General features: G+C 46.9%; 1 protein-coding gene across 1 annotated transcript in view; it reads right to left on the bottom strand.

Annotated features, from left to right (window-relative positions):
- UBE2M (ubiquitin conjugating enzyme E2 M) overlaps positions 1-25171 on the bottom strand; it is a 34755-nt gene extending 9584 nt beyond the window's left edge. The window contains exons 1-2 of the mRNA XM_030197656.1: positions 24797-25171; positions 1679-1773 (exon numbers count right to left, since the gene is read on the bottom strand). Coding sequence (XP_030053516.1) covers positions 1679-1773; positions 24797-24905 — 204 coding nt within the window. The 5' untranslated portion in view covers positions 24906-25171. The remainder of the gene's footprint in view (positions 1-1678; positions 1774-24796) is intronic.
- Positions 25172-26754: the final 1583 nt, after the last annotated feature.

Genomic DNA, 26754 nt, shown 5'->3' with positions numbered 1-26754 from the left:
CCCTTTCCTCTCTGAGCACACCACCCGTACTCTCGTCCACGCTCTCATTACCTCTCACCTTGACTACTGCAACCTACTCCTTACTGGCCTCCCACTTAGCCATCTATCCCCCCTTCAATCTGTTCAGAACTCTGCTGCACGTCTTATATTCCGCCTGAACCGATATACTCATATCACCCCTCTTCTCAGGTCACTTCACTGGCTTCCAATCAGATACCGCATACAGTTCAAGCTTCTCCTTCTTACCTACAAATGCACTCAGTCTGCAGCCCCTCATTACCTCTCTACCCTCTTTTCCCCTTACGTTCCCGGCCGTAACCTCCGCTCACAGAACAAATCCCTCCTCTCAGTACCCTTCTCCACCATCGCCAACTCCAGGCTCCGCTCATTCTGCCTCGCCTCACCCTATGCTTGGAATAAACTTCTTGAGCCCTTACGCCAAGCCCCCTCCCTACCCATCTTCAAATCCTTGCTCAAAGCCCACCTCTTCAATGTTGCTTTCGGCACCTAACCTTTATACCTTTCAGGAAATCTAGACTGCCCCTATTTGACTGACTGTACATTTGTCCTTTAGATTGTAAGCTCCTTTGAGCAGGGACTGTCCTTCTATGTTAAATTGTACAGTGCTGCGTAACCCTAGTAGTGCTTTAGAAATGTCAAGTAGTAGTAGAATTTAGGGTGCTATCAAGAATGTCTTCAGCTGGCGGGGCTTGGAAACCCTCACCAGCTGAGGAATTTAATATTTTAAGTTTGATTGGGTGGGGGGGGGGGGGGGTCAGTTGCCCACCCAAAAATTGAGGTCTACCAAGTCAGAACCACACAGGACCTCTTATAGTCTCAAGAAATGCACAGGCCCCCGTATGGTTCCAAAGTCATAAGGCGGCTGGAAAAGGAGGCGGCGGCAGCAGGTAAGAAGTGCTGAACGTTGACGACTCCTGTTGGCTATCGTCGGGGGGGGGGGGGGGGGGGGGGGGGGGGGAAAGAGTGCACACTACAGCCTGTGCTGTTTTCAGCCAGCTGTCCCTAAGCTTTTCAGCACACCGGTTGGGGATCTTCATTTAAATCATCCACACCTAAAGGTAACAAGCTCTAGATCTAGGAACTCACCCCCTCAGTCATCTAGTCAAGGATGTGACAGGTTCTGTTTTCTCTGTTATTATCCTCAAGCCATCCATTCTAAGCTGTGACAGGCTTTAAGCCCTCCAACAATTCCCTGGGGATTCAACTTATCCCCATATAAACTTCAACTAATCATGGACTCTAACCACCGTCTCACCCATAACTCCGTCCCCAACTTTACCTTTCTAAAGAGTAAGGGGGAAAAGCGCAGTACGCTTTCTGTGGGTCAGTGGTATAGAGGGAAGTGTGCAGACATGATCATGGGCAGCTCCATACCAAGGGTTGTGCAAGCAATTATGTTACACAGCACAATTGTGAAGGGGTGAAAAAGTTGCTCCCAGCACACCATCTCCTCTCACTGGCAAAGCGAGCAGGATCAACCTTGTTTCTCTCCGCCCAGCTTATAGTCCCATCCAAGGATCCCCAAACTCCACTCCTCCCAGGTAATGCAGACTTGCCAATTTTACTGTACACCGCCTTGAGTGAATTCCTTCAAAAAAGGCAGTAAATAAATCCTAATAAATAATAAATTTATGGGTGACCTGCGCACGCCACTCACCTCATCAGGGCAGATGACTAGTTTGAAGTTAAGGAGGTCATCATGGTCGGAGAAGTCTATTTCACATGTTTTCGGCAAATTCAATTCGTTAATATCTGGAAAAAAAGGACACAGGAGAAAGGTGAGCATCCATCCACGTCCCTTGACCAAGTTCACAACTTCTCTCCCTCTGCTCACAAGCATTGTCAAGAAACCATTGCTGTGCCTGTCTGTGAAAGGCTACATGCGCCCCCTACCCTCTTTATTGTTTGGAGTGGGCTGCTCAATTAACCACAGAAAGTAATACCAGGTATGAGGACCAGCTAGACAAAGAGCATTTTAAAAACAAAAACACAAAAGTAAAACATTCAATAAAAATAAAAATCAGATTTATATTTCTCAGCTCTACAAACTTTACTGATGCGTGGCCAAGCACTTTAAGATGGTGAAATTTCAGCTTACCTGTTATTTTCCTTTCCTTGAATCCTCCTAATAGGCCATCTCCAGTCTCTGGGGACATGGGCTTGAATCCCACTGCTGCCAGGATGCCGAAATTCGCGTACTATATCATTTACTATATTACAATGATATGTTATAAGCCCAAAGAAAGGGTATGATACATACCTGTAGCAGTTGTTCTCCGAGGACAGCAGGCTGATTGTTCTCACGACTGGGTGACGTCCGCGGCAGCCCCCACCAACCGGAAATAAGCTTCGCGGGACGGTCGACACGCAGGGCACGCCCACCGCGCATGCGCGGCCGTCTTCCCGCCCGTGCGCGACCGCTCCCGCCAGTTGAATGACTAGCAAAAAATATGAAATACACAACTCCAAAGGGGAGGAGGGAGGGAAGGTGAGAACAATCAGCCTGCTGTCCTCGGAGAACAACTGCTACAGGTATGTATCATACCCTTTCTCCGAGGACAAGCAGGCTGCTTGTTCTCACGACTGGGGTATCCCTAGCTCTCAGGCTCACTCAAAACAAGAACCCAGGTCAATTGAACCTCGCAACGGCGAGGAAACAACAGAAATTGACCTACGAAGAACAACTAACTGAGAGTGCAGCCTGACCAGAATAAATTCGGGTCCTGGAGGGTGGAGTTGGATTTACACCCCAAACAGATTCTGCAGCACCGACTGCCCGAACCGACTGTCGCGTCGGGTATCCTGCTGGAGGCAGTAATGTGATGTGAATGTGTGGACAGATGACCACGTCGCAGCCTTGCAAATCTCTTCAATAGTGGCTGACTTCAAGTGGGCCACTGACGCTGCCATGGCTCTAACACTATGAGCCGTGACATGACCCTCAAGAGTCAGCCCAGCCTGGGCGTAAGTGAAGGAAATGCAATCTGCTAGCCAATTGGAGATGGTGCGTTTCCCGACAGCGACCCCTAGCCTGTTAGGGTCGAAAGAAACAAACAATTGGGCGGACTGTCTGTGGGGCTGTGTCCGCTCCAAGTAGAAGGCCAATGCTCTCTTGCAGTCCAATGTGTGCAACTGACGTTCAGCAGGGCGGGTATGCGGCCTGGGGAAGAATGTTGGCAAGACAATTGACTGGTTAAGATGGAACTCCGACACCACCTTCGGCAGGAACTTTGGGTGGGTGCGGAGCACTACTCTGTTGTGATGAAATTTGGTATATGGAGCATGAGCTACTAGGGCTTGAAGCTCACTGACCCTACGAGCTGAAGTAACTGCCACCAAGAAAATGACCTTCCAGGTCAAGTACTTCAGATGGCAGGTATTCAGTGGCTCAAAAGGAGGTTTCATCAGCTGGGTGAGGACGACGTTGAGATCCCATGACACAGTAGGAGGCTTGACAGGGGGCTTTGACAAAAGCAAGCCTCTCATGAATCGAACGACTAAAGGCTCTCCAGAGATGGCTTTTCCTTCCACACGATAATGGTAAGCACTAATCGCACTAAGGTGATTCCTTACTGAGTTGGTCTTGAGGCCAGACTCTGATAAGTGCAGAAGGTATTCAAGCAGGTTCTGTGCAGGGCAAGAACGAGGTTCTAGGGCCATGCTCTCACACCACACGACAAACCTCCTCCACTTGAAAAAGTAACTCTTTTTAGTGGAATCCTTCCTAGAGGCAAGCAAGACCCGGGAGACACCCTCAGACAGACCCAACGCAGTGAAGTCTACGCCCTCAACATCCAGGCCGTGAGAGCCAGAGACTGGAGGTTGGGGTGCAGCAACGCTCCGTCGTTCTGCGAAATGAGAGTCGGAAAACACTCCAATCTCCACGGTTCTTCGGAGGACAACTCCAGAAGAAGAGGGAACCAGATCTGACGGGGCCAAAAGGGCGCGATCAGAATCATGGTGCCGCGGTCTTGCTTGAGCTTCAGTAAGGTCTTCCCCACCAAAGGTATGGGAGGATAAGCATACAGGAGGCCGGTCCCCCAATGGAGGAGAAAGGCATCCGACGCTAGCCTGCCGTGTGCCTGAAGTCTGGAACAGAACAGAGGCAGCTTGTGGTTGGTCTGAGAGGCGAAAAGGTCCACCGAGGGGGTGCCCCACGCTCGGAAGATCTTGCGTACCACTCTGGCATGGAGCGACCACTCGTGCGGTTGCATGACTCTGCTCAGTCTGTCGGCCAGACTGTTGTTTACGCCTGCCAGGTACGTGGCTTGGAGGAGCATGCCGAACCGACACGCCCAACGCCACATCCCGACGGCCTCCTGGCACAGGGGGCGAGATCCGGTGCCCCCCTGCTTGTTGACGTAATACATTGCAACCTGATTGTCTGTCCGAATTTGGATAATTTGACAGGACAGCCGATCTCTGAAAGCCTTCAGTGCGTTCCAGATCGCTCGGAGCTCCAGGAGGTTGATCTGCAGATCCTTTTCCTGGAGGGACCACAGACCCTGAGTGTGGAGCCCATCGACATGGGCTCCCCACCCCAGGCGAGATGCATCCGTCGTCAGCACTTTCGTGGGCTGCGGAATTTGGAATGGACGTCCCAGGGTCAAATTGGTCCGGATGGTCCACCAGAGCAGTGAAGTGCGGCAACTGGTGGAGAGGCGGATGACATCTTCTAGATTCCCGGTGGCTTGAAACCACTGGGAAGCTAGGGTCCATTGAGCAGATCTCATGTGAAGACGAGCCATGGGAGTCACATGAACTGTGGAGGCCATATGACCCAGAAGTCTCAACATCTGCCGAGCTGTGATCTGCTGAGACGCTCTGGTCTGCGAAGCCAGGGCCAAGAGATTGGTAGCCCTCGCTTCGGGAAGGTAGGCCTGAGCCGTCTGGGTATTCAGCAGCGCTCCTATGAATTCCAGAGACTGAGTAGGCTGGAGATGGGACTTTGGGTAATTTATCACAAACCCCAGCAGCTCCAGAAGTTGAATAGTGCACTGCATGGACCGGAGGGCTCCTGCCTCCGAGGTGCTCTTGACCAGCCAATCGTCGAGATATGGGAACACGTGCACTCCCAGCTTGCGGAGATACGCCGCCACCACCACGAGGCACTTTGTGAACACTCGTGGGGCAGAGGCGAGCCCAAAGGGCAGCACACAATACTGAAAGTGCCGTGCGCCCAGGCGGAATCTGAGATACTGTCTGTGAGCTGGCAGTATCGGGATGTGAGTGTATGCGTCCTTTAAATCCAGGGAACATAGCCAATCGTTTTTCTGAATCATTGGCAGAAGGGTGCCCAAGGAAAGCATCCTGAACTTTTCTTTGACCAGGAATTTGTTCAGGCCTCTCAGGTCTAGGATGGGACGCATCCCCCCTGTTTTCTTTTCCACAAGGAAGTACCTGGAATAGAATCCCTGCCCTTCCTGCCCGGGTGGTACGGGCTCGACCGCATTGGCGCTGAGAAGGGCGGAGAGTTCCTCTGCAAGTACCTGCTTGTGAAGGGAGCTGAAAGACTGAGCTCCCGAAGGACAATTTGGAGGCAGGGAGGCCAAATTCAGGGCGTATCCGCACCGCACTATTTGGAGAACCCACTGGTCGGAGGTTATGAGAGGCCACCTTTGGTGAAAAAATTTTAACCTCCCTCCGACCGGCAGATCGTCCGGTACGGACACTTGTAGGGCGGCTATGTTCCCGTGGATCCAGTCAAAAGCCCGTCCCCGGCTTTTGCTGTGGAGGCGCAGGGGGCTGCTTAGGCGCACGCTGTTGACGAGAACGAGCGCGCTGGGGCTGTCCCTGTGCCTGACGAGGCCTTCGGGCCGGCTGGTTGTACCTACGCTTCGCAAAAGAATAGGGTGCAGCCTGCCGTGCCCGGGAAAAACGCCCACCCGTGGGGGCGGGTGCTGAAGGCGCCCGGTGGGAGAGCTTGTCGAGAGCGGTTTCCCGCTGATGCAGTTGGTCCACCATCTGCTCGACCTTCTCACCGAAAATGTTATCCCCCCGGCAAGGGACGTCAGCCAGTCTCTGCTGGGTGCGGTTGTCCAGGTCAGAGGCACGCAGCCATGAGAGCCTGCGCATCACTATACCTTGGGCCGCAGCACGAGATGCCACGTCACAGGTGTCAAAAATCCCCCTGGACAGGAACTTTCTGCACGCCTTCAGCTGCCTGACCACCTCCTGATAAGGCCTGGACTGCTCCGGCGGGAGCTTATCGACCAGGTCCGCCAGCTGTTGCACATTGGTCCGCATGTGGATGCTCATATAGAGCAGGTAAGATTGGATGCGGGTCACGAGCATGGAGGATTGGTAGGCCTTCCTCCCAAATGAGTCCAGAGTGCGAGACTCCCGCCCCGGGGGCGCCGAGGCGGTATCCCTCGAACTCCGTGCCCTCTTGAGAGCAGAATCCACGACCGCTGAGTCATGGGGCAACTGGGGCCGCATGAGCTCTGGGTCAGAGTGGATCCTGTACTGGGACTCTGCTTTCTTGGGAATGGTGGGATTAGTTAGTGGTCGCACCCAGTTCCGGAGCAGCGTCTCCTTCAGGACATTGTGCAGCGGTACCGTGGAGGACTCTCTAGGTGGTGATGGATAGTCGAGGACCTCGAGCATCTCGGCCCTCGGCTCTTCCACAGAGACCACGGGAAAGGGAATGCTTATAGACATATCCCGCACAAAGGAGGCAAAGGAGAGACTCTCAGGAGGTGAGAGCTTCCTCTCCGGTGACGGCGTGGGGTCCGAGGGAAGGCCCGTAGACTCCTCTGAGGAGAAATATCTCGGGTCCTCCTCTTCCCCCCACGAGTCCTCATCCTCGGTATCGGACATTAGCTCATGTAGCTGCGTCCGGTACCGGGCCCGGCTCGACGTCGAGGCACCGAGGTCTCGGTGTCGTCGAGCGGTGGACTCCCGCGCCGGCGGGGACGGAGCTCCCTCCATCGACGTCGACGGGGACTCCACCTGCGTGGCTGTCGAGACCGGCACCGCAAGCGGCGGCGGTGTCGACTGCCCCGGCGCCGGGCTAGAGCTCGCCGGCGCCACAGTCATCGGCGCCGAGGGCGCAAGCACCCCGGCGCCGGCACAGCCTGGCGCATCAGCCCTTCCAGGATCCCCGGAAGGATGGCTCTGAGGCACTCGTCCAGGCCCGCTGCCGGGAAAGGCGGTGGGGCCGGTAAGGGTGTCGGTGCCGGAAGCTGCTGGGGGCCAGGAGACGGCACCGAGGTGCCGGAACCCCGACGCGTCGGTACCTCCACCACCGACGGAGATCTCTCCTCTCTACGATGACGCTTCGGCGTCGACTCCCCTTCAGGGTGCACCGAGGGCTCCGGTGACGGCGCTTCTTGTCCTTTTTCCGGTGCACGTCACCGGCGCCGGAGGGCATGGAGGAGGAGGAGGTCGATCCCCCTCGGTCTCGAGGTACCGGGTCCGACAGGGTTCGGTCCCGTGGCTCACGAGTTGAGGGAGTGACCGGGGCCGACTGCCCACGCGGTCTCTCTACCCCACTCTCGCCGGCGGACCGGCGGGCCGACGGGACCTGTTCTCCTGGGGTCGCTGCCATCGGTGCCGATGTCTCGGGCATCGATACCGGTACCGAAGAACCGGTCTTCGATACCGATGCCGTCGAGGTCGACGTCGAGGGGCCGGCGCAAGTTCCAAAAAGACGGTCCCGCAGAACTTGCCTCGCAACCTGAGTCCGTTTCCGGAGACCGAGACACAAAACGCACGACTTGAGATTGTGCTCCGGCCCGAGGCACTGGAGGCACCAAGCGTGGGTGTCGGTCTGCGAGATCGGCCGGCCGCAGCGACCACACTTTTTAAATCCACTCGGGACCTTCGAGGACATCGACGGAAAAATCGCGTCGGCGAAGTCAAAGTCGGCAATGGTGGCTAAAATCACACCACGAAAACTGAAACCGACCGAGCGGCCACTAGGCCGCAACGAGGCGTCCCCGCTAGAAAGCGAGGGAAAAGAAGGAGCGCGTGCTCCACACGCGCAAAATTCTCTCTTTTTTTTTTTTTTTTTTTTTTTTTTTTTAATAAAAGAGAAAGAAGAAGAAGAAGAGGCCGAACAGGCCAAAAGCGACGATCCGCGTAAACGCGGTCGAAAAAATCCGGCGGCTGAAACGAGAGAGAGGGGAAAACACAACTCTCTCAGTCGCGGAAAAAAAGTAACTGGCGGGAGCGGTCGCGCACGGGCGGGAAGACGGCCGCGCATGCGCGGTGGGCGTGCCCTGCGTGTCGACCGTCCCGCGAAGCTTATTTCCGGTTGGTGGGGGCTGCCGCGGACGTCACCCAGTCGTGAGAACAAGCAGCCTGCTTGTCCTCGGAGAATGATAACTATCTGCTCGATTACTTACATGTAATCTGAATGTTCTTTCCAGGTATCCTTTATGCTCTGCTGTCATTTATTATATGATTGTTCTGCTGTGCCGTTCAATGTGTATATTTCTGCTACAGTACTCCTATTTCTAAGATTCAATTTAAAGTTTACCTCATTGATTTATGTTTTGATCATTTCACCATTATGCAGTTAACAAAGCAGGTAGTTTTTAAGTCAAAGCTGTACCTTCTATACACCGCCTTGGATGACTCACTTCATAAATGTGGTTAATGAAGTGTCAAAGTGGTTTACAATCCAGGAAGGGAAGAACCAGGTATGCTGCAACAGCAAACACCCTCAGCAGTCAAGGAACAGGAAGGAAGAAGCAGGGAAATTCTAGAAGAAACTTACCCCATATCTGTATAAACCTGGCCTTGATTTAAAGGCTGAGATCCATTCAGAGCCCTGCAGAAAAGGACTATGAAGTACATTATAAAACAGGGGCTACAAGGATGTCGTCTGCTATTTAAACCCAAGTCTGTGGTATGAGGACCATGGAAGGCAGTTCCAGCAAGAAACAGAACTATACAGACCCAGCTTGACCCTTGCATGTGCCAGACAGCCATTTTGTTAAACAGTGATCACCAATGAAATCATGTCTTACTGCCAGCCAACCAGCATTCACACACCCTTTCATGCTCTTGCACAAGGCTTCCCGCGAACTAAAACTGTGCAGAATACTGAAGTGGGTCAAATCCTATAGGTTCTAAGTGTTTCTACCAGCGCTGTAGAGTCTGAATCAATTTTGGGTGGAGTCTGTAAAAATGTACTGACTCCATCTTCAAAATAAAAAATGTATAATGTACAGTTAAAGTTATCATTTTAATCCTTACATATTATTTTGTCCTGTTGAAGTCTAATATCAATTCACTTTTTCCAGGGCCGTTAATCAATAGGAATTCACCAATCCGATGTAACACGTTCTCTGATTGATTGATGACGTATGTAAGACCATCACCTACCACAATCAGTCATTAGCTTCTTCAGCTTGTAAATGAAAGGAACAGGAGACGACATACTTGGAATTTTATTGCACGATCTTTTAAAGTATAAAATTCATAATGTCAAAGAAGCTTCCCACAAAGTCAGCTGTATTTGAGCATTATAGAAAATGTTCTGAGTATCAGTGTATGACACAGGACCCAGATGCTACGATGCCAATGTAAGGAAAGTAGTTATTGCTCTTGGAACACGTAAAGTTGATTCTAATTTGAAGAGATGAGCCAGAAAAGTGGCAATTTTTGATCAAACCATACGCTGGGGCAGTACCTACTTAATCAGCGCTTGCTTGATCCAAAACTCTTTCTTGTGGACATGGCCAACCCTAAAGTGATGCTAAGTGAGTCAGTGGACAAGGGTGACAGTTATTTACAGTAACTAAAAAATTACAAGCTGAGGATTTAACTCCAGGTATACTGTTGAAGGAGTGAAAGAACTTTTGTTTCCGCGAACCGAACTTTAATTGTATCTGCAGGGTGTATGTTTTTTAGTGTTTGAATTTCTTACGGTAATTCCCAGAAAGCTTGGACCTGATCTCTTAGTTTTTGTAACCCGCCTTGAACTGACAACATAACCCGATGTGCCATCTGTCTCAAAAAGGAGGGTTAACTGCAGATGGCATTTTTGCTTCAATGAAACGAAGAGAGGCATAATTATTAGAAAAATAAGATTCTTTTGGTAGCTGTTTATATAGACTCAATGCACCAGATTCTTCTGGATGATGAACAGCTGACTACAGAAAAAGGTGCTGTGTGTGAGGATAAATGGGATGCAGGAGTGTCAGGAGGAAGAAGTTGAGGAGACTGAAGACAATGCGGCACTAACATCAGCTAAGGATGAATTTGATTTTGATAAATACCTGAGTAAGAAAAAGCATGCAAAGCATCTCCACATAGAAAAGGATTCTTCCAAACACAGAGAACAAATTGAGTACATTTCAACTGAATGTCTCACTTGCACTAAAGTTGAAATATGTGATCGTTCATCAAAACTAACAGTGCAAAAAGCCATCCCTTCATTCCGACATTCTTAGAGATGTTGCTCTGGTGGTTACTGCTTTACCACTGACCCAAGTTAGCGCTGAGAGGTTGTTCTCTGCTCTGAGAATAATTAAATCAAATTTGAAGGTATCCATGAAGAAGGATCTGACTGAGGAGATTCTTCTTCCGGGGACACATTCAACAAAGATTTATTACAAATTTTTTCCTGTGCGCTACTGGATTCCCCAATTTGTGGGCTTCAGTTGGATATATTACAATAGTGTAAAACTTTTGATTATTATGAAGATATACGTTACGTGGAGGGGAAGTTTCCATATGACGTCTAAGTTGGACTTTTGACGTTTTGCGCTAAACGTCCCAAATCCGAAAAGTAAATGTAACCATTTTCAAAAAAGCAAAACATCTATCTCTGTTTTCAAAAATACCATTTGGAACAAGGTTTTGTTCTCTGTGCGTTTATCTTTTCAGGCTATTTTTGAACAAAAAAACACACAAGTAAAAAATGTAGAAGTCAAGCCATTTTGCCTTGAATACCAGCTTTTCTGTATAAGTTGTTCATTTTTGCTTGTTTATTATTTTGAATTGCTTATAAATAAAAAATATTAAGTGTGTAGAACTGTATTGCATATTTTTATGACAGCATTTTTTTGTTCGTGCACTTTGTTCAAACTTAAAATATATGTATTAATCCTAATTTTGTACATAAATATCCTATGTTTCTGTAATTAATCAAATTTCTCTTAGAGTCAAGACAGTAGAAAAATAGAGGCATCAGAGTCAAAGATTTGGTGTACCGACTCCGCAGCTCTGGTTTCTTGTTTAGTTTTTTCAAATCTTACAGGGGTTCACCTCTGAACTGCTAAGACCACTTTACTACCTTTGGTCCAGTCTAACAGACTAAAAGAACAACTGATGCCAGTGTCACCGTTTCAAAAGACAATTCGAAATCAGAAGATTTTCAGCTCTCTATTCCCTGCACTTGGAGTTAAAATATGGAACTCTCTACCTATTACCATCAGAACAAAAAACAGCAACCTTAACTTCAGGAAGAACTAAATACCTCTCTTCCCAAAGACTGCTTCGTAACAATCCACTGACTTCTACCTCCTAGTATCATCCGTTATCCTTTCCTATAACGTTTTTGGTCTCATGCATTACACCAATGGTCTCTAATTGTTCTCACACTAACATTATCAGCTTTTGCCTCACCTAGAATGTAAATCGCACTGAACCCTGGAAAGGGGTTGCTAGCGGTATACAACAATTGATTCGATTTCTACAAAGAAGATGTGCCACTGGGCATCACTAATGTTACTGAAGCAACAGCTCCTTCTGCAGGGCTGGATTTACACCTAAAAGCACAGCCAACAGGGAGAAAGTTAAAAAAAGATTATTCATTATTTTAAAGCTTAATTGTTGTTTTTATTTATTTATTTCAACTTTATTGTACAAGAAACATCTTGTGTGGGAAACGCATTCTGGTATTGTGCATTGACACAGGTCAAAACTGTTGCATACCAGCTCCAGCCACTACTGTAAGCAGCACCACCAGCTGTATCCATTCATATCTCTAAATGCTTCTATTGCACTTTTGTACCTTTTTAATTGTATTGGACAGCTAATGATATTAAAGAACTCCTTCAGCTCCCTGATAGTGCACAGTGGTACAAACTAGCCACTGGTCTTACTACAAAGAGTTTGCACCAGCTCCAATTGATTCAGAATGCTGCAGCAAAACTAAGGAGAAATTAGATCTTACCTGCTAATTTGCTTTCCTTTAGTCCCTCCGGACCGGACCAGGATTGGACTGTTGGGTTGTGCCCGCCTACCAGCAGGTGGAGACTGAGAAAAACTCTGACTCTAGAGAGCCAATAGGAGCCCTGGCCATGTGACCTTAGCCTCAGTATTTGAATAACAAAGCAGGAAAGAAAGAAAGAACTTCTGTGCCGTATGGAATCCTAGCAGCCACAAATTCCTTGGCAAAACCGAGTACTAGAGCTCACCAGCAACTCTCACCAGAGAAGTGGCATGGCCCATTTGTATTAGAGCTCGCCAGCAACTCTCACCAGAGAAGTGGCATGGCCCATTTGTATTAGAGCTCGCCAGCAACTCTCACCAGAGAAGTGGCATGGCCCATTCATATTAGAGCTCACCAGCAACTCTCACCAGAGAAGTAGTATGACTCACTTAAGGTTTCATATATATTCCATGAACTGAGCTCACCAGCAACTCTCAACAGAGAAGTGGTATAACATATTCAAGGCTTTATATATATTCCAGCAACTGAGCTCACCAGCAACTCTCAACAGAGAAGTGGTATGACATATTTAAGGCTTTATATATATTCCAGCAACTGAGCTCACCAGCAACTCTCACCAGAGAAGTGGTATGACATATTTAAGGTTTTATATATATTCCAGCAACCGAGCTCACCAGCAACCCTCACCAGAGAAGTGGTATGACATATTTAAGGTTTTATATATATTCCAGCAACCGAGCTCACCAGCAACCCTCACCAGAGAAGTGGTATGACATATTTAAGGTTTTATATATATTCCAGCAACCGAGCTCACCAGCAACCACCAGAGAAGTGGTATGGACCACGCAAAGTCTTTTTTTTTTTTTTTAAATATATATACAGTATCATCTGTTTTGGTTTGTTTTTTGAAACATTCCACTTCCAAACTTAATAAAAGAATCTAAAGAGTTGATAGAACATGGGAGGGGCCTGGTCCGGTCCGGAGGGACTAAAGGAAAGCAAATTAGCAGGTAAGATCTAATTTCTCCTTCCTTAGCGTCCCTCCGGACCGGACCAGGATTGGACTGTTGGGAAGTACCAAAGCAGTAATCTTACGGGAGGGACAGACATTGAGAATGCGGTAGAGTTCCTGAAAACACCCAAACTAGGATGAATACGAAGCCAAAAGCTTGACGATCCAAGAACCGCCAATAAACTAAATAGAATGACTACAAAGCAAAAAAAGCTGAAAAGTCCAAGCGACGCTGAACATTGTCCCCTACCAAGTGGCCGCTATATAATGTCCCCTATCGCACTATCAGTGCAGCGCAAAGGACAGAGAGACTCAAGAAAAAAAAAAAAAACAACTGAAAGAAAGATGGCAAAGGTAGAAGCAGAACCGCCTGGAAACAAAAAACTGCAATGAATCTACCTCAGCTGAGAAAGTGGAAACCGAGATCCTGAAGTACAATACTCCAGATATCGTAGACTGTTGCTGACCTAGCAACAGATTGGAAGTATGTAAAGCCTGTCAGTGAGAAAGTACCTGATCACTAGAAGCTAAATAGGTAAAAACAAGAATGCAGTTAAATACTATGCAAAAGAAGAAGGTACCTAAATCCCTGCTGCAAACTACACTGAAGGTCCAAATAAACTGACAGCCGCTGCAGTTACCCAACATGAAGAAAACATATCTCAGAGCGCAATTCAAATGAGAGAGAAAGAATCATCTGTAGCTGTTGCCTCTGCAAGCAGATCACCTGAGACTCTTGTCATAGACCCCAATTAGTGAAAACGGGAATAAATCAACAGTAGACACTTGTTAGTACCTTTCATCTGTTAGATACATATAGAAGTCCATAAAACACTACACAGTTCCAGGAATAACATGTATAGAATGTTTGTACGTTTAGGAATCTAGCCAGGTGCTCATGGTCTGGATTGGCCGTGGACCGATAGGTGGGCTCGATAGGACCTTTGAGCTTTTCCCAGTGTGGAATTAAATATGTACTTATGTAGTAGAACTATAAATATACATATATATTTTCACAGATGCAGCCATCAAAAAACTGCTCACTGTGTATATGCTCCCGGCATACTTGCAGGAAGAATGCTCAATCTCAACCACCAGACCCAAGTGCTGCACTAGTGAGAATACAGAGGCCAACTGAGCGGAGGGAATTCCATCCGAGATAAATATCTGGATACGAGAGGGCATCTATCTCTGCCGCTGACAAGTCTTTTTAGCAAGAGAGTAAGCGAGGCACATGGAAGCTCAGATCGAAAAGAAACAGTTCTAGAACTGGGACCTCCCCTTAAGGTACTATCCACTGAGAACTCGCAGAAGTTTTTTTTTTTTTTTTTTTTCCAATGGTCACGAAATTGACGGAGTGAAAAGCTGCCAAAAAAGACTACCGAGACTCCAAAGAGAATGAAGAAAAAATTCCTTCTTGGGAGCTAGAAAGTAAAATTTTACTCTGCAAAATAGAGCAAGGTAATGGCTGAAGGCCCAAGAACATCCAGAGAAAACAGAAAGTGGGACGCTTGTAGAGAAGACAAAAACAGTCTGCGCCAACTTGACTAAACAAAGAGAGAAAAAATAGAGACATGCTACAAAATCTAATGAGATCACATGAGAGCTCAAAAGAGAGATCAAATGAGAGACCTGGCTACATGCACCCCGTAACAACCTAGAGTGTGCCCGAAATGCACCACCCGTTGCTGGACCTGACAACTCTGCCAATAAGACTGTCTGTAATGAACCAGACATCTAGGAAAGGATGAAACGAGGAAACGTTGTTTCATGAGCGCTGCTGCTACTACGACCATAACTTAAGAAAAAAGTGCGCGGAGCCGACGCAAGACCGAAGAGCAGGGCAAGAAAACTGGTAATGAGGACCTTCTCATCATCCTCGTATCGTGGACATTACTCCTCCTATACTGAGATGTACTAACCCACACCCATAAGAAATGAATGTGGTACTTGCAACCTGGATTGACCACAACTGAGGACAGGATGCTGGGCTTAATGGACTCTTAGACTTTCCCCGTATGACAATACTCGTATACTAATAGCAAAAATGCACAGGAAGTGAAAGAATCCCCTTCCAATTGAAAGGAAGGTCTGGAGTGAGGACGTATAGAATGAAAATGAAAGGATCACCATATGTTGAGCGTGGACTGAGACACACTGGCCTTTAATTTTACCGGATCTCCCCAAACCTCGTATCATGTCATGCCTCCTTCCTCAATGAGATGTACAGAGATGAACAGATGCACACTCACGAGATATGAATGTGGTATTTGTAATCTGGATTGACACCATCTGAAAACAGGATGGGGACTCTTGGCCTTTCCCATTATGGCAACACTTATGCCCTTATGGCAAAAAATGCACAGAAAATGAGTGAATCTCCTTCCAAGAGAAAAAAAAAAACTCTGGAGAGAGGAAGAATAAAATGAAAATGAAAAGGAATAGACTTGGAAAATATCTATTACGGAAAAGGTGGTGAATTTGTGCCACAGGAGACAAGACTGTACCTGACGTCAAGAAAGCTTGAAACAAGACCCTAAAATCTGTAAGGAAGAGAAAGGGATAGCAGATGTTATGGATGGTCATACTGGACAAAACCAGAATGTTTACCATGTGCCCAGGCTGAATAGATAGAGGAAACAAAAATACAAGAAGATGGCATGAGGACCTCCCACTATCCTTAAGTGGGAGAAAATGCAAATTGACCGGATAACTTTACTCCCTAAGTGGACATATATCTTGTAAGTCCTAGAAAAAAACTAAGATAACACATGAGAAACTCCAAGACAGTTGGAAAGTAGAGAAGACGTGAATAAAACATGCCTTCTAAAGCAGCTGAGAAAACTGGGTGCTCGGTAGACAGGACTAAGTCTCCTAGAATATGAGAACCATCTGAACCATGTAGCCTATGCAGCTGTCATCTGCTATGCCAAAGAAAACGCATAGCCATGAAAGAAAATTGCTGAAAGGAAGTAAGACCTTATTTCCAGAATTGCAAAGTACGCAACAACTGAGTATCAGACAATGTATTTCATTGCACATGGCATCTGAACCATACAGCCTACACTCTAGAGAACGTTTGTTAAGATCTTAAAACACTGTATAAGAACATAGCCACGGAGGAAAATTTCCTGAAAGGAATTAAGATCTTATATCCAGCATTGTAAAGTACCAAACAATAGACTATCCGGCAATGTAGTTCTATCCACATGGCACCTGAACCAGATAGCCTATGCCATAGAAAATGTTTGTTAAGTTCTTAAAAACACTGTATAACATCATAGCCATGAAGGGAAATGCTTGAAAGGAACTAAGATATTATGGCCAGATTTGTAAAGTACTAATCAATTGACTATTAGACAATGTAGTCCTATTCACCAGGAAATGAGAAAGACACAGAGTGACGTACACTGGACCCCCATAAAAACTGCGCTAGACAATAGCGAAGACCTTTCCTCCAAACATCACACACAAGGGAAAGGAATAGGAAAATGGTTATTTTGGAGCTGAGATACAATTTAATTCGCCCCATTGTCAAAAACAGAGAATTTCCGACTGAGCTGCACTTTAATTCACAACATTGCTAGCAACCAAAAAGTCCCCGACGGAGAAAAAACAGAGGGAAAAACAAAATGAGCGCCATTCGTATCGTAGCATTTCTTTTTTTTTTTTAATAGCTTGAAAAATACATGTAAAAATTAATTTTGGGGCAAATATACTACCAATTGCCCCAACTACTGGAGAAAAAATATCTCCTTTCCATTGCACAAACAGCCAAACACAGTAAAAGCAGAAAAATGCTGCCGCGTCAAGGGAAATTGCAGCTGCAAGCAAAACAATGGCGGCCAAGCGCACCAAAATGAGAAGAATAAAGTTCGGGGGAGAAAACCACTGACCGGACCGACGAAGAAGCAGGAAATCCGTGCCGCCGAAAAACAGATAGCCTCCGATGCCGCACAAAACATGGTTTAGCCTCTGGCCCGAACAGGAACCGTCAATACAGCTTCCAAGCTATACAGACCCATCCAAGAGCGAGCACGCGCTTAACAGTTCGCGCCTCTTTTTTTTTTTTTTTTACAACTACCGCCGCTAACAACGCCGGATAGCAGAGGAAAAATAATGAAGATAACAAAAAAAACGCCGATTAAAGTCACAGACGCTGACTTATCACTTTTTTTTCTTTTTTTTTAAATAGCTCCGCCAGAAAAGAAAATAAAGATTATTCAAACAGAATAAGATAGAAGAGCTACCTGCTCATTATAAGCCTGGGGAAAGCAAAAACTACTTCCTTTAAATTCCTTTCAATTGAATTAATTCTTTTAATTTTCTTTTACTTGATTTAATTCTTTAAAAACAGCTGCCTATTAAAAGTGGCTGCCTCTCCCAAAGACGGTACACCTTTCCAGAGAAAGGGACGGCCCTTCCCTGCTAAGCCAGGGAGATGGGGAGGAAGGGGGGTGGACTCGAGACACCCGAGTTTAACACCCCAGAGGCTGTCAAAGAAAGAAAAGAAACCCTGTCAAGCCTCTAATTACGATTCCAGGCACAGAAGAAGTATTATAAATATATCTGTAATATCTTATAGAGAAAAAGAGAGAGAGAGAGACTAATGGGCTCACTTCCTACCTGCTGAGAGACTGAGAAAATACTGGGGCTAAGGTCACATGGCCAGGGCTCCTATTGGCTCTCTAGAGTCAGAGTTTTTCTCAGTCTCCACCTGCTGGTAGGCGGGCACAACCCAACAGTCCAATCCTGGTCCGGTCCGGAGGGACGCTAAGGAATAGAAAGTTGTAAGCAATGGGACCACATTTTTGCATAAACTTCACTGGCTACTAGTACAGTACAGAACCAATTTTAAACCTGTTTGACCTTCAAGGCCCTACTTACATACAGATATTGACTAGCCACATCAAACACTGACCTCCCACTTACACTATGTCGAAGACAATTTCCAGTAAAATTGGCTTTTGCTATGACAATAAGCAAGTCACAAGGTGCAAAGAAAAGCTACGAGGATGGTATGGGATTTGCGTTACAAGACGTATGAGGAGAGACTTGCTGACCTGAACACGTATACCCTGGAGGAAAGGAGAAACAGGGGTGATATGATACAGACGTTCAAATATTTGAAAGATATTAATCCGCAAACGAACCTTTTCCGGAGATGGGAAGGCGGTAGAACGAGAAGGCATGAAATGAGATTGAAGGGGGCAGACTCAAGAAAAATGTCAGGAAGTATTTTTTCACGGAGAGGGTGGTGGGTGCTTGGAATGCCCTCCCGTGGGAGGTGGTGGAGATGAAAACGGTAACGGAATTCAAACATGCGTGGGATAAACATAAAGGAATCCTGTTCAGAAGGAAGGGATCCTCAGGAGCTTAGCCTAGAATGGGTAGCAGAGCCGGTGGTTGGGAGGCGGGGCTAGTGCTGGACAGACTTATACGGTCTGTGCCAGAGCCGGTGGTGGGAGGCGGGGCTGGTGGTTGGGAGGCGGGGATAGTACTGGGCGGACTTATACGGTCTATGTCCTGAAAAAGACAGGTACAAATCAAGGTAAGGTATACACAAAAAGTAGCACATATGAGTTTATCTTGTTGGGCAGACTGGATGGACCGTGCAGGTCTTCTTCTGCCGTCATCTACTATGTTACTATGTATTTGAATAAAAATTAAAGGAAAAAAAAATTTAACTCAGCAATGGAAATCTGACACTCAAGTCCATAAATTGGAATCCAAGAATTCGGAAAATATAGGGAGAACAATCAAACATATAAATGGCAAGTGACCGACTCACCTGCAAATGCGCAGTAGAGACTTCCCTCTCTGTCCCGCCCTCACGTCGACGTGATGACGTCAGAGGGCGGAACAGAGAGGGAAACTGAGTCGGGCACACTGCCATTGCCGCTGGAGCCTGGGAAGTTAAAAAGAACAAACATCGCCAGCGCACCAACCTCCAACCCACCCATCCCGGATGTCGTCGTCGCTGCTGCTCCCGCCCCCCTCTGTATCGGGCCCCCAGCACTGACATGAGAGCAGGCATCAGCGCTTTCACAAGGAGGCACACCCACAAGACGAGACGCCGCTACCCTCCCCCTCCCCATGAGGGCCGCAACACCCAAAACAAAGTAACACGATGCCGACGCAACCCTGCCCCCCCTCCGATGCCAGCACCGCCGAAGAACGTCCGACCCGCCCCTCATCCTCAGGGAACCCAACCACAAGAGAAGCCAACAACAACGGTGGTACCGTTCCCCCCCCCCCCCCCCAGCGAAAAACTGAAAAGAAAGCTCGGGGAAGGAGAAAACCGGTCTCTGAGTTTTTTCCAGCCTGTCAGGTTAATTTTTTTATTCACAGGGCAGCAGAACAAGGGGGAAAGATTATTTTTTCTTTTCTGCATATCTGAAGGAGGTGTAACTAAAGGGGAGGGAGGGTTGGAGAGAAATTGCCATAGGACAAAAATCATTCACCAGCACAGCAAGGGGAGGACACCAGTTAAAGAGAGAGAGAGGAGTACCCCTTCGTCTACACCCCCCTCCCCCCCCGTCATTCACAGACACAATCGTTCACACACACACAAGCTGACACATTAGCTCTGTCTGCTAACCTCCCCCCCTCCGACAGAGGCAAGGAACACCCCCTCTACGACTTTGCAACCCCCCCTCTGTCATTTTGACACACGCTCGCTCCCACACTCCCAGTTACCACCCCCTCTCTCACACACATACACAAGATCTATCTGTGTGACACACACTCATGCAGCCTTCCAGTTTGCCAGCCCTGCCACCCCTCTGTCAATGTCACACTGATACAGCACACCTATAAACCACACACCACAACCCCTACCACTTCACCACCCCGCCCCCCTCTCATTCTGACACATACACACAATCTCTACAACTTTGCCACTCCCGCCCCAGTCACTCTCACACACACACTGATGCAGGTCAACCCCACCCCTGTCATTCTGACTCACACACTCGATCCCACACTCCCAGTTACCCCCCTCACTTACACACATACACACGATCTGTCTCTGTGAGGTGAGAATTATCACATTTTGCAAAAAAAAAAAAAAAAATCTTGCCCGTTTTAATGGGCTTAACGGCTAGTTAATAATCATAACATAAGACAAAATAATGGTGTCTCTGGAAAGTGGTGTTGATATCTTATCTCAGCGCTTATCCTTTTTCACTGAGTTTACTAGCGCTGAGACATGAGCAGGCTCTGTAAATACATATTTTTCCCTCTCAAGCCTTACTATGTACTTGCATGGGTATCTTAAAAAAAAGGTACCCCCCAAGTGTAGGATTTGAGGCTTGAGGAGCAAAAATTGTTTCCTCCGTCGTCTAGTCTCCTTAGAGACAACAGGAAAAAGTAATATTTTAAACCCTAGAAAAGGTTTGTCCCTATTTCAAAAAAAAACAAACGGAAGATCCAATCTTTGTCGGGCAATAAGGCAACCGTCGCCACTAAGGTGGCGGCAGTTGCCATTTCAGAGTCAGAAGTTTCAAGCAAAAGAGAAACGTCTATAGGTTGTTCATTTACAGAGTTTGTGTCCTTTCCTGGGATATAGTATGCATAGGAAAATGGTGGCATATTCTGATCCGGTATATTCAAAACATCATGCAGGTAACGTTTCAACATATCAAGAGGAGCAACATTTAATACTCAGGGAAAATTAACGAATCTCAGATTGTGATTATTTGTATAATTGTCAAACGCTTCCATTCTCTGTCTGAGATTCGTCAAATCTTTTGCCATCATTGGCTGTAGTGTTTCTAAGTTCACAATTCTTTCATCTATTTTATCCATTTTAATTTCCAAAGTCTTAATATCTTCCCCTCTCTTCTGTAAAGCAAATTCCAAGGATTTTACTCTCGGTGCTAATTAATTAGTCTGCTTAATAAATGTTTGCCCCAAGGTGGACATAAGATCCCATAATGCATCTGTTACTTCCTTTGGTTTGACTAAACTCTTTAGGAAGTTCGTACCTTTCAGAGATCTGACCATGAATCTCGCTTTGTCCCTCAGTTTCTCTCCCCTCATTCCGTGGCGACACCTCAGGCAAACTGCCCTCCGCTCCTTCCGTTGTTATTACAGGCATCTCCAACAGACATTCTTCTGGGCCCTTAACTCCCACTTGGGGCGACCCTGTCGGTTCCGACAGGAAGGAGCTAGCGCCTATCGGTTGAGGAGGTGGAGTGCGCATGGTGGGGCTCAAAGTTGTTTCAAAGCCGGGGGAAGCTGAAATCTCCCGACTGCCAGCGTTCCCTACCGGAGGCGTTCCGCCAATTTGACCAGCACCCAGTGGATGCAAAAAACGATCAATTGGACCAGGTAACGGGGAAGACAGTGGGGAGGCTCTGGCCATTATCTTCCCTCTTCATTTAGGCATGCTGAATTCAGGAAGAGCGCGACTCACTGCGTCTTATCAGGACGCCGCCATCTTGGATCTCCTTAATTGTTGTTTTTAACCATTAATATGGTTATGTATTTGTGTACGTTTGTTACCCACCTACAGTTGTGGATAGTGTCAGCCTCAAGACTTTATATGGATGATTTTTTTTTTTATTATTAAATGTTTCTCCCTCATCCCCAATTTCTAATAAAAAAGGGTGTTCTTCAACTAAGAGGGGTTCAGTATGACCAGGTATGCTTCTGGTAAATTTGGGGGCAGTGGGGTGCAGGCGCCAAAATCACAGGCCAAGGGGGACGTTGGAGCAAGAGAGATATAACGGCTAAAACTGGGGATTGGGTAGGATCTGTGGTGTTACATAGGAATGGAAAAAAAGCCGAGCAGGCCCTGAAGAATTCCTCCCGATTCCAGAGGAAATATGGCATTGAACAAATCAGAGTAAGCAAAAATACTCAACCACACATACTGCTCCTTCAGCCAATTATCCCTTTAACTAATCAGATTTATTATTTAAGAGTGGGGGCCACAAAAATACACTGACTCGCTCAGCATTCCACTGCTACATGTTATCATGGACCTCAGCTGTGACTCTTCACATGGGCAATCTACCCATGACTCACTTACTTCCTCACTGGTCCAAAATCTTTTATTTCAACTATTACTTACTTATATACATTTTATAATTACTAATTATCTTAAACATAAATACAAATAGTTTCAACGTAGCTTGTTTCTCTTATCCAGATCCACCTACAAAGACCATGCTTAGCTAGGCAGAGCTTCATTCGCCGTGTAGGTGGTGGATCTGGACAACAGAAAAACTAAGTTGAAGCTATCTATATTTACGTTTAAGATCATTAGTTAGTAACGATAAAAGATACAGAAGTAGTAATAGTTGAAATAAAAGATTTTGGAATGATGAAAAGGCCAGGCGAGTCATGGGTAGATTGCTTATGTGAAAAGAGTCGCTGCCTTCAGCCAATTATGCCATCATCAGTGTCTTGACCACTCAAAAGTTTTCCATAAAGTAAACTTATCCCAAGATCAATGAATTCAGTTCTTGAGAAACTCAAAATGCTCTGACAAATTAAATGAGGTGCACTTACCTTCAATAATGCTGAAACAGACGCTCTAGTGTTTTCTCATCTTCCTTTATGAGTCTTCTCTGGCTGAACCCCAACTATGGCCAACTCAAGACCTCAAGTTTCATTGACTTATCAACTGATTTGAGGGCCTAACAGCATCATAAACTCTACATCATGGAAGAAGTTGAAGATGCAACGAAATTTACGGTCTTGAGTCGAGGATGGTTGGATTTCAGCCTAAGACAATCCATAAAGGAAAATAGGCAAAACTTCCGCTTATTTTGGCATTACTGAAGATAAGTGCATTTTATTTAATTTGAGAGAACTAAGACAAACAAGAGTTTTCAGAACTTAATTTTTTTTTTAGGACAGAAAAGTTTTTCAAAAATTGAATTCAGTGACTGGGATACATTCTGAGCCGATGATGGTGTAATTGGCTGAAGTAGCAGAGTATACGCAAATGTTGAGCTGAGACAGAAGGCTAAGAACATAAGAGTAGCCATACTGGGTCAGACCAATGGTCCATCTAGCCTGTTCAGGCTTTTTCACTCGCATTTCAAGTCAAGAGCCAAACTGACAGATTTACCTAACGGAAAACTTAAGCCTTGACTGGAGAAGCTGGGAAACAAGAGCTTGGGTTTGAGAAAGAAATAAGCTCAGTTCAGACTACAATGAAACACGCTGAGGAGGAACCAAGGTTACGACAGGACTCGAGAGTACACTACAGCAGGGTTTGAGGAAGGTTAGTCAACATAGCGAGATGTGGGGGGGGGGGGGGGGAAGACGAGGTATTACATTTTATGCTTAATGCTGTACATTGTAGAAACCGCCATGAACTGGATTCTAAAGTCTGCTAGATCCTGGGTGAAATACTCTGGGAAGCTAGGGTTTTGGATGCAAAGGTATGGGAAGGTTCACAGCTAGGTTTGCAGTGCAGAAGTCTAAATTTGAATGGTTCTAAGGTTTGCGTAGTTATGCTTCGGTGTGAAAGATTACACTTGAACGGAACATGGCAAGTGAATAAAGAGGGCAAAGTTCTCTTAAGCACTACACTTGGTGGCAGAAAGGTAGAAATTGGCTTTGGGGCTACAGCTAGGTGTAGGGAGCATACAGTTACATTTAGGGGTCATGACCATCTATAGGATGATTAGAGTTGAATTTTGGAGTCACATCTGTGTATAAATAGGTAACAGTTAAATCTATGGGCTAAGAGCATATGTAATAAGGATACAGCTGGAACTGGCTACAGAGCAAAGGGCTTAGACCCTGAGAAACTAGGGACTTCCCCTGCTGATGGCAAATTGAGTACTTGAGGGTCCGGGAATCAAGTGAAAAACATAAGCTCTTTCATGCTGTGTCAGACCACAAGTTCTCAAGCCTAGCATTCAATCTCTAGAGAGTGACCAATCCAGATCACCCAAAGTACCCATAAGATCCCCAAAAAGTGGACGCATTCTTTGTTACTCATTCCCAGGGATAAGTGATGGGTTTTCTCCAACTCTACTTGACTAATTACTATATCCTAGTAACTTGTTCTACACCACCATGATTTTCCAAACTGCTCTGGAAAACCCTATCAGTCATCTCTTCTCTAAGCTTCAGCCTTTCCTCAGAAATGAATTATTCCTTCCCCTTTAACGTTTGGTTCCCCTTCCAGTCACTCCACATTCTTTTTGAGAAGGAGCAAACAAAACTGCATAGGATACTTAAGATGCAGTCACAGTATGGATCAATATAGAGGTATAATGATAATCCTAGGTCCCTTCTACACAAATCTTTAGGATTAACCACATGCTGAGGTCAGAATTTCCTCTTTGGACCAAGACCTAATTTTAGGCTTATTATTATTAATGATATATATGTCACCTGTTGTATTATTTGGGATGTTTTAAAGAAGTTATGTTAGGAGCTATATAGTTACACATCTGGGCTCAGTTGGGTCCAGGGCTGGATATGACGAGGTTAGAGCCGGGTTTGGGAGTCGGAGCTGGGTGAAAGGACGGTAAAGCTAGGCCCAGGCTGGGTGCCGCAAGGGTAGAGAGGGGGACCGTTTCGGCGATGTAGGAGAGCGAGGGAGGGGCGCGGTGTTGGGGGGGGGGGGGAAGAGATTCTGCGCCCACCCTGCCGGTGGTTACCTTTCTGGATGCGGAGCTGGGCGGCGGACGCCTTTTTACTGCTGCCCTTGGTGCCCCCGGCCGATTCCTCGTCCTTCTTCTGCTGCTTGAGCGAGAATAGCTTGATCATCTTTCCCAGAGCCCCGGGGGGAGGCCTGGAGCCGCGGCTGAGGCCTGAGCCCCCGATCCTGCTCTCTTTCTCCCTCTCTCTATGGGGTTCTGGATGGCGCTGCGGGGGAACAGCGTCCGCTCTTTGGATTTGGTACCGGGAAGGACAGAACAAGACGCTGAGCTCGTCACCGGGCCGGAACTTTCTCCCAAGCTGCAGCCAAAAGCGCGTCCCGGCCCCGGCTTGGCCCGCATCAAAGATGGCCGCCCGCGCTTTCTAGGCCAGGCTCCGCCTCTTCCGGGGCTTTGCCCGCGTCAAAGATGGCCGTCCGCCATTTTCAAACCAGGCCCCGTCTCTTTAACTGACCCGTATCAAATATGGCCGCTGGCGCGTTGGCGGCTAGGCTCCGCCCTTTCTCTTCTCCCGCGTCCAAGATGGCCGTCCGCACTGTCTAGGTCTGGCTCCGCCCGTTCTCCTCGATCCGGCCCTAGCTTCGCCCGCACCAATGATGGCTACCTGCTTCTTTCCCTATATCCGCTGCTGCCCGGCCACCATCTTGGGCTTGGCAAAAGTGCCCGGATACAGCTCTTACTGTCCTCGTTACTAGCACTTCGTCACCTCACCAGTAAAGTTACGCTGTTGTCACACCGTAAATCTCGTACTTAAGTACACTGTCTACACCTACTCTCGTCTCACAGCCCAGTTCTACTACTCTGAGTGCACACATTCACGCCCCCCCCCCCCCCCTTCAGAGTTATAGGTTACAGCGAGAGGTCTGGTAATCCTGAGTCCCGTTGGGAATAACAAAGCTCTTTCTTGCATGGGAAAGAAAACAGAGGTGGCTCTTTCATTTCATGTCCTTCTGCATGAGTTTGTACATTTGTTTCCTGATCCAGGATCTTCCATGCTCAGCAGAGAACTGCTACTACCAATACAGCCAATAAGAGATACTGTGGAAATTATGGTATAAGTATATTATTATTAAACCACATTCAACCACCTAAACTTCTGGGGGGGAAAAAACTAATCCGTTTAAAAAGGCACACCCTACCAATCCATCATAAGTGCCTGATCTCTGCAACACAACAAACCTAAAGTATGAAATGAACATAACATACAACTCTTCTATTGAACGATTCCCAAATGTGGCTGTGCTACATGAACTTTATCTTACCACAACATCACTTTGTATTTGTTTACACCGGAGTCTGCAAACACGTCTCCAGTACTATGCAAGCCACATTGAGCCTGAAATGAGATTGAAGGGGGGCAGACTCAAGAAGAATGTCAGGAAGTATTTTTCACGGAGGGTGGTGGATGCTTGGAATGCCCTCCCACGGGAGGTGGTAGAGATGAAAACGGTAACAGAATTCAAACAAGCGTGGGATAAACATAAAGGAATCCTGTGCAGAAGGAAGGGATCCTCAGGAGCTTATCCTAGAATGGGTGGCAGAGCTGGTGGTTGGGAGGCAGGGCAGACATATAGTCTGTGCTGGGGCTGGTGGTTGGGGGGGGGGGGGGGGGACGGGGATAGTACTGGGCAGACTTATACGGTCTGGGCCACAGCCGGTGGTGGGAGGCAGGGATAGTGCTGGGCAGACTTATACGGTCTGTGCCAGAGCTGGTGGTGGGAGGCGGGGATAGGGCTGGCCAGACTTATACAGTCTGTACACTGAAGAGGACAGTACAAATAAAAAAGTAGCACATATGAATTTATCTTCTTGGGCAGACTGGATGGACCGTGCATGTCTTTTTCTGCCGTCATCTACTATGTATGTTACTATGTAAATAGGTGGGAAAATGTGGGATACAAATGTAACAAATAAATATACAGTCCAAGACCCACTTGTAACAAAAACAAGTCCAAAAG

The sequence above is a fragment of the Microcaecilia unicolor genome, chromosome 3 (genome assembly GCF_901765095.1).
Source record: "Microcaecilia unicolor chromosome 3, aMicUni1.1, whole genome shotgun sequence".
NCBI classification, from domain to species: Eukaryota; Metazoa; Chordata; class Amphibia; order Gymnophiona; family Siphonopidae; genus Microcaecilia; species Microcaecilia unicolor.
Note: the sequence above shows the minus strand (reverse complement) of the source record. Positions and strands in the feature narration are given on the sequence as shown.